At 41.7% G+C, this 9,227-nt stretch overlaps 1 protein-coding gene across 1 annotated transcript; it reads left to right on the top strand.

Annotated features, from left to right (window-relative positions):
• The first annotated feature begins 6,147 nt into the window (after window positions 1-6,147).
• LOC106337879 (uncharacterized mitochondrial protein AtMg00310-like) lies at window positions 6,148-6,864 on the top strand. Its single transcript, XM_013776983.1, has one exon. The coding sequence runs from the start codon at window positions 6,148-6,150 to the stop codon at window positions 6,862-6,864; it is 717 nt and encodes a 238-aa protein (XP_013632437.1).
• The last annotated feature ends 2,363 nt before the right edge of the window (window positions 6,865-9,227 follow it).

Here is a 9,227-nt window from a genome sequence, read left to right as displayed (position 1 = left end):
TGCTCAACTCAAGGAAGGCTACATTAAGAGCGACAGAACAAAACACATCCTTCCAAGATTTTTCTCGTACGTACGGGAGCTCGAGAAAAATAAAGAAGTGGACATTGAGTATGTACGGTCATGCAAAAATCCGGCTGACTTGTTCACCAAAGCTCTTCCGACTACAACATTCCGAAAACATGTCTACGGTATTGGAATGCGGCATTTGCGTGACCTATGATGAGAAAGCTACGTCTACTATCTCAGAGGGAGATTACGGCAGTGTACTCTTTTTCCCTTGTCATGGTTTTTGTCCCAATGGGTTTTCCCATGACCAGGTTTTTAACGAGGCACTACGTAATACAAGATGGATAATCAAGGGGGAGTGTTATAAGATAAGTGTTAGTTTGGATAATGATTATCCACTAGACATATTATATTATTAACTAAATAAATATCTGAACATTAGCCGACCTTACCTCCCTATATATATTGTTCGTTTGTGTACAAGAAAATATAGAAAGAGTTCAGCTCTTACTCTCTTCCTCTCGTCACTTTTGATCATATAATAAAGTTCAATAATAAATATTCATCTCTAGTTTTCACATACAAAAACCACAAAGCTTTTTCTTTATAATTATTAATACACAACAAAAGAAACTTTAAAAGGGGGTTGTTAGAATTTTCTTTGAAACAGATGAAAAGAACAAAATCTCATATATATATTAAAATAGAAATATTACTACAGTAGTCACATGTCACCACCACAATGATTCTTAGAATCATTAGAAAAATAAAGTGATTCATCTAAATATATAATAAGATTTTCATTAAATTATTCATAAATTAACTATTAATGTTCTCAATTCTTTCTTTAATTAAAAATTATGGAATTACCTAATGTGGCTAAATTATATATGACAATTAATAAATTTGAATGATAAAAATTTGTTATAAGTAATCTAAAATTTTTATTATAAAAGATACAAATCATCAACAAACCAAATGAGGAAAACGCATCATTTAACATTTATCAATAAAAAAAAATAATATATTCTATGTATATATAATTTAAATTTAATTATATACAATATAAAATTGAAAAAATAATTATTTGGATTAATAAAATCTATTTACGTATTCACACCAATTTAATTATATATGTAATGGTTACTGAATTTTTAATTACCCAATATATTGTGCGGAAATAATAAAATCTAAAAATGAACAAATATTTACCGATAAATATGATTTAAATTTTCAAAAAATTTATTCATGCACATGGTGCAGGAAAACACCTAGTCTCCTTTTAAAATGTAAACTATTTCTAAACATAAAAATAAATAAAATGACCAAATTAGTTATATCTGATATATAGAGAGAACGATCTGGACATGACCAGAATTTTAGAGGTAAGAGATGGTGAATTGATTTATAAAGAACGAAACTCCCAATCAATATGCTCTTCTCGTAGCTTATTAGGAAATATATGCTCATCTCGAAGATGTCGTAATCGTTTACTCGTTTTTTGACTTCTGTGTGAGATCATTACCATATTGGAAAGTGGAAACAATCAAAATTAGATATAGTTTACTGGTCCGAGTCCATCATCAAAATTGGCCCATCCCAAACTAATTAAAAACCCAAAATCCTGACTCCAACCCAGTGGAATATTTATAAACAAGACAAAACGACTCCAAACCGCAAAGTAGAAAGAAGGAACAGTGAAGTTTTCTCTCCCAGGCACCTTTGTCGAGGAAATCTTTAACTGCTGGTCCGAGGAATATCCCCATCCTATTACCCACCGTGTTATTTCCTTCTTTGGCAAAAAACAGAACAACTTTTTGAAGAGTTTCAAATCCGTAGCCACTTTAGACAAAATCCAGTGGACATTAGCATGCGACTGATCTTTAACCACCGGGTTCTTCCCCCGACCCGTGGTCGGAGGGACCGCCGTGCTCCGGCCAGCTCACCGCCGATGTCTGCATCACGCTGACGATAACTTCAACTTATCCCCGACGATAGTGATACAAGGGTTCCTGTTCATACTCTCTTGACTTCGTTTGTTCCAGCTGATAACTAAGATTGACATCAAGACTCTTCACAGATACTCCAGAATTCAAGCAAGACATACAGAGATTACTCAAGAAAGAAGATATCTGAGGGTTTTAACAAGAAACTACTTGTACCTGAAAACATAACTATCGCTGTTTGAAAAGAAAGATGCAGAAACGTCTCTCTTCTGCGGAAAAAGGCAAAGGCATGGCCAAGAAACCACACCAAGCGCTTAGAACGGGTAGAATCAAAGCCCAAGCTCCTGAGCACCCAGATCTACTGCGACAACATGCGCTCAAATTGATTGGAAGAGTTACCAACCCATCTGTCCAACGAGTAAGGTCGCTCCTCCCCTTCTTCACAGAGTTGTGGAAAAGTGACACAAGGCCGGTTGGCTCCGATCTCGGGAACGGAATGTTCCAGTTCCAGTTTACTAGAGAAACTGACTTAATAGCAGTTCTTGAGAAACGACCGTATCACTATGCTAGCTGGATGGTGATAGTGGAAAGGTGGGAACCTACCTACTCTAGCTCCTTCCCATCTCTTATTCCATTTTGGATAAAATTTCAGGGAATACCAGTCCATCTGTGGTCTGAGGAAACGATAAAGAGCATGGGTGAAGACTTAGGAGTGTACTTAGGCCCGAGAGTGGCAGCCTTGAGAACTCAAAGACAGAAAACGCTAACTTCCAGTTCGTGACTCAATCATCTAGGGGACCTGAGAAAGGAAGGTATCATGATGGTTACTACCATAATGCACAAAAGGAAACCTCAAGATACTACCCTCGAGATCGTGAGCATCAGTACTCCGAGAGACGCGGCGAAAGTAACCGACAGAGGAATGGCTATCCCCGAAGCAAAGCACACATGTCATATCAAACCAGAGACAGTGCACGCGATTACAGACCCCCTCTGGACCAAGAAAAAGTACGCCACGCTAGTCTCCAGTGGCGACCCCGCACAGAATCTAGCGCTCATAAAGCCAAAGAGCCACCTCAGAATTTTGCTGAACCGAGGATGGAAGAAGCTAGCTCCTCCCCATTGCTACAAAATCCTCCAGTAAAGGGGGGATCCCCTTCGGAGCGATCAGCCAGTTGATGCCCAAACTGCAATGGAGGAAGCTATAGGAGAAGTGAGAGAGGCTATGACTCAGTATACAATGTGCGCTGAACCTACGGAAAGTGCGACACAAAAAGAAAGATTGCACCAAGCTGAAGAACATGGAGAAATAGAGGAGACTGCTTCTATGATGGTACAAGCAGCTATGCAAGCAAGAGCCCCTCCCCCGCGCGAGGAACTGACTCCCACTAGTGCAGAACGAGTCTCAATGCTTCAAAGACTGGGACCTCAAGTCCTAAGCACAGATGCAGCGGGACCTTCCTCTGAGGTCTCGAAATCTAAAAGGAAACCTGGGCGTACTCTGAGGAAGAAAGTTGTAAGGGAAAGCCCAAAACGGCAAGAGAAGGAAAGCTCCAGGAAAAGGAAAACGCTAGCTTCGAAACCGCCAATAAACCGCAGAAGGCTAGCAACAAATTCCTACCAAGTGAACAGAGAAACGAAACTCTCTGCTGCAAGAGCACATACGTCAAGAAACTCATCCGGGAAATCGGACAGGAGCTCCAACTCTGATAATCAGCCTATCAGAAACATGATACCGGTTAGGACGCGGAAGAAGTCGGGTTTTCGTATCCCGACAGATCCGCTTCCTTAGCGATCACCAGCTGGAACTGTCAAGCGTTGGGGAACCCCGCGACAGTTCGTCGTCTCCAAGAGATCAAGCGCAATGTAGATCCGGATCTAATCTTTCTAATGGAGACTGAAAATCCCAATGACTTTGTATTGAAGAAACTTGAGCAGCTTGGATACGAGTCTCATCATTTGTTCCCTCCGAAAGGCCATGGGGCCAGGGGGCTAGCTCTGTTTTGGAATTCAAAGATCAATATTGACGTTATGTATTCTAATGCAAATCTGATTGATACCTATATCGAATACGAAGGGAAAGCTTTCTTTGCCTCATTTGTTCATGGAGATTGTGACAAGAAACAGAGAAGATTACAGTGGGATCACCTCCTAAACTTAGCCTCTTCGAGAGATTCCCCGTGGTTTGTCACGGGTGACTTTAACGATCTATTATACGATGAGGATAAACTGGGAGGATCGGCAAGACCCAAAGGTTCCTTTATTAACCTGAGAACCTTCTTCTCTGAAGGGGATCTATTTGATTTACGCCACTCCGGGGATCCACTCTCATGGCGGGGGAAGCGTGGGGATCATCTAGTTAGATGTCGCCTCGATAGAGCTGTGGCGAACAATTTATGGGCGGAGAACTATCCCACCGCAAGATGCCAGTATCTGGATTATAAGGGATCAGATCATAAGCCATTAGTCCCCTTCCTGGAACCAGGCTCAAAGGGCAGGAAAGGCCTCTTCCGATATGGCCGGAGACTAAATGATAATGGAGAGGTGAAAGAGATCATCCTGGAGGCTTGGCAAAACTCAAGAAATTCTACGATTAAGGAGAAAATATCAATCACCCGAACAGCTAGAATGGAACAAATCCCAACACCGCAATAGTAGACGAGTGATAGAGGAGAAAAAGGCGGAGCTTTAAGAGGCCATGACTTCCCCTGAGAACGATACTGCACTTTTCCAAGAGATAAACAAGAAGTTGAATGAAGTGTACCTTGCGGAAGAAGCCTATTGGAAGCAGCGGAGTCGCTTGCTCTGGTTAAAGCTCGGGGATCGAAATACGGGTTTCTTCCATGCTACCACCAAAGGACGGAAAAGAGCAAACAACTTCTCAGTTATGGAAGATTCTGAGGGGGTAATGTGCTACAAAGAAGAAGGAATATCCAAAGTCATAGTGCAATATTTCCAGGAGATGTTCACCTCCATGGGATCGGCGAGTAATAGGGCTGAAACGGTACGCAGAGCTCTGCAACCTATGGTATCATAGGAGGAGAACAAAACCGTAATAGCTACACCATCAGCCCAGGAGATACGAGACACCCTATTCTCAATCAATTCTGATAAGGCCCCCGGGCCTGATGGATTTTCGGCAGGCTTCTATCAAACTCAATTGTAGGAGATCGGGCCTGATATTGTTGCGGAAGTGCAGAGATACTTTGAGCTGAACATGATACCGGAGAGAATCAACGATACTCATATAAGGCTCATCCCAAAGATCAAAAGCCCACAGAAAGTGGCTGACTACCGACTCATAGCTTTGTGCAATGTCTACTACAAGATTTACTCGAAGATCCTTACTAGGAGATTGCAACTGAACCTATCGTCTATCATCTCAGAGAATCAATCAGCCTTCGTACCCGGAAGAGTGATCTCTGATAACATTCTGATTACACATGAGGTTCTCCATTACTTAAAGACGACAAAGGCTGAAAAATGTTGCTCGATGGCGGTTAAAACCGATATGAGCAAGGCCTATGATAGAATTGAATGGGATTTCATCTCTCTTGTGCTGCACCAGCTTGGATTTCATCATAGATTGGTAGAGATGGCTATGCAATGCATCCCGACGGTTACATACTCCTTCCTCATCAACAGCTCGCCTAGAGGAATGGTTTCACCGAGTATAGGTATCTGTCAAGGAGACCCTCTTTCACCGTACATTTTCATTTTGTGCAGTGAAGTACTCTCGGGCCTTTGTAACTGAGCACAAGAAGAAGGAATGCTAAAAGGAAGTAAAGTGGTGAGGGGGTGTCCCCGGATTAACCCTCTGTTGTTCACGAACGATACAATGTTTTTTATCCAGGCTTCTAGGGAGGCAGCGACACAGCTAAACGCTGTCCTCATCAGTTATGGAGAGGCCTCAGGATAAGCTATTAATGTAGACAAGTCAGCCATTACCTTCTCCAAAAGAACGCCAACGACCTTAAAATCAAGTGTGAAGGATGTGCTGAACATTCAAAACGAGGGACGGGTAGGAAAGTACTTGGGATTACCGGAGCAGTTTGGTAGACGGAAGCGCGATCTCTTCTCCTCCATTGTGGATAGAATTAAACAAAAAGCAAGCTCTTGGTCGACAAGATATTTATCCTCGGCAGGAAAGGTTGTAATGCTTCAAAGTGTACTGTCAGCTACCCCCTCTCATGCGATGACGTGCTTCCAACTTCCAGTTTCACTTTGCAAACGTATCCAGTCTGCGGTTACTCGCTTCTGGTGGGATGACAGATCGGGTAAAAAGAAAATGGCCTGGATAGCTTGGTCTGAATTAACTAAACCAAAGGCCTTCGGAGGTTTGGGCTTTCGTGATTTCCAGAGATTTAACGAAGCGTCGTTTGCAAAGCTTAGCTGGAGAATGCTTGAAAACCCAAACTCTCTGTTATTCCGAACGCTGAGAGGAAAGTACTACCCAGATGGAGACATTCTCACCTGTGATTTTAGTTCTGCGGGATCTCATGGATGGAGGAGCGTCCTGGTGGGCCATGATTTACTTGTCAAGAACTTGGGGTGGAACGTAGGTAACGGCAAAGACATCAACATCTGGTATGATCCTTGTCTGGATCACACGAGCCAAAAGCGCCCATATGGGCCTGCGCCAGAAGCTTTTGTCAACCTTACAGTGGCAGACCTGAGATTAAGTTTGGAAGAAGAATGGGACGTCAAAAAGATAAGACTCATCTTACCGCAGCATGAGGAGGATATCCTGTGTTTAAAGCCAAGCATATCAAATGCTTCTGATAAACTAGTCTGGCTGGGAACCAAATCAGGAAGCTACTCGATTAAATCTGGGTACTACTTCGCGACATCACTGGAAGAAGATAACGTGGAACTTAGACCTGAGCCTAACCGATGGTATAAAAATGTTTAGAACCTGAAAGTGGCCCCACTACAAGAAAACACAGTTTTAGCAAGGAAATTTAACGAGGAAAACTATTCCTCGTGAAATTACGATGACTTAACGATGAAATTACGAGGAAATAAAGTTTCCTCGTAATGGCCTTGTAAAATACCGAGTAAAGCTTTTCCTCGTAAAATCGTCGTAAGTTGACGTGGTTTTTCCGAGAAAAATGTGTTTCGTCGCAAATTCGTCGTAATTTTAGCATGAGTTTTACGAGGAAATAACTTACGAGGAAAGAACGAGAAATCCACCAACTTAACACGTTTTTTTTGCCACCAACCTAATTTTTCGTCGTAAATTCCTAGCAAAATTCAACTACCAGATTCGAAAATTTTCTATATATATGGAGGTTTGAACATAATTTTACGCACACCAACAAGAAAAAAAAAACGTGAAAAAAATGTCGGGCTTGGGAAATATTTTCGAGTTGCGGAGGTGGATGTATATGCATAGAGATGCTAACGGGAGAGTGACGAAAGAATATCTTGCTGGGTTGGAGCGTTTTATGCATCAAGCAGATTCTACACCGCTCGCCCAAGAAAGCGGTAAAATATTCTGTCCTTGTAGGAAATGTAACAATTCAAAGTTGGCAAATCGTGAAAATGTTTGGAAGCATTTAGTAAATAGAGGTTTCACGCCAAATTATTATATCTGGTTTCAACATGGAGAAGGTTATAGTTATGATCAGAATGAAGCTAGTAGTAGTAATAGCAACTTTCAAGAAGAACCGGTTGATCATCAATTGCATAATGCACATAGTTACCATCAGGAGGATCAGCCGATGGTAGATTATGATAGGGTTCATGATATGGTAACTGATGCATTCGTAGCTCATGATGATGAAGATGAAGAACCTAACATAGATTCAAAAAAGTTTTATGAAATGTTAGATGCGGCAAATCAACCACTTTACAGTGGTTGTAGAGAAGGTCTCTCTAAATTGTCATTGGCTGCTAGAATGATGAATATTAAAACTGATCACAATCTACCTGAAAGTTGCATGAACGAATGGGCAGATTTATTTAAAGAGTATTTGCCGGAAGACAATGAGTCTGCTGATTCTTATTATGAGATTCAGAAACTGGTTTATAGTCTTGGGTTGCCTTCGGAGATGATAGATGTTTGCATCGACAACTGCATGATCTACTGGGGAGATGATGAGAAGTTGGAAGAATGTCGATTCTGCAAGAAACCACGATTCAAGCCGCAAGGAAGGGGACGTAATAGGGTACCGTACCAAAGGATGTGGTACCTACCAATTACAGATAGATTGAAAAGATTGTACCAATCGGAGCAGACTGCTGGAAAGATGAGGTGGCATGCCGAGCATACTCAGACGGATGGTGAGATGACTCATCCATCAGATGCAAGAGCCTGGAAAAATTTTAACAAAGTACATCCGAATTTCGCTAGCAATAGCCGGAATGTGTACCTCGGATTATGCACAGATGGATTTAGTCCATTTGGAATGTCAGGGAGACAATATTCATTGTGGCCTGTCTTTCTTACGCCATACAACCTGCCACCGGAGATGTGCATGCAACGGGAGTTTTTATTCTTGACCATATTAATACCCGGTCCGAAGCATCCAAAAAGGTCACTTGATGTTTTCCTACAACCACTGATAAAAGAGTTGAAAGATTTGTGGTCAACAGGGGTGAGGACGTATGACTGCTCAACGAAGAAGAATTTTACGATGCGAGCTATGCTTTTGTGGACCATAAGTGACTTTCCTGCCTATGGGATGTTGTCTGGATGGACTACACATGGGAGATTAGCTTGTCCATATTGTAATGGAACGACAGATGCATTTCAACTGAAGAATGGTAGAAAGACAAGTTGGTTCGATTGTCACCGTCGATTTCTTCCAGTTGGCCATCCGTACCGAAGAAACAAGAATTTGTTTAGGCACAAAAAGGTTGTGAGAGACACTCCTCCTCCATATCTAACTGGAGAACAAATTGAAGCGCAAATCGACTACTACGGAGCTAACGAAACAGTTCGCTGGGGTGGTAATTGGCATGTCCCTCGTAATATGCCTGATTCTTACGGTGTTCATCACAACTGGCACAAGAAGAGTATATTTTGGGAGTTACCATATTGGAAGGATCTCCTTCTGCGCCACAACCTTGATGTGATGCATATAGAGAAGAATTTCTTTGAGAACATCATGAATACAATATTGAATGTCCCAGGGAAGACAAAAGACAACATAAAATCGAGGTTGGACTTGCCGGATATTTGCTCAAGAAGCGAGTTACATATTAAAAGCAATGGGCAAGTTCCCGTTCCGATATTCAAATTGTCTTCAGAAAAAAATCGGTGTTGTTCAA

This window comes from Brassica oleracea, chromosome C4 (assembly GCF_000695525.1).
Source record: "Brassica oleracea var. oleracea cultivar TO1000 chromosome C4, BOL, whole genome shotgun sequence".
Lineage (NCBI taxonomy): Eukaryota > Viridiplantae > Streptophyta > Magnoliopsida > Brassicales > Brassicaceae > Brassica > Brassica oleracea.
The sequence above is the reverse complement of the archived record's forward strand: the minus strand, read 5'-3'. Positions and strand labels throughout refer to the sequence as shown.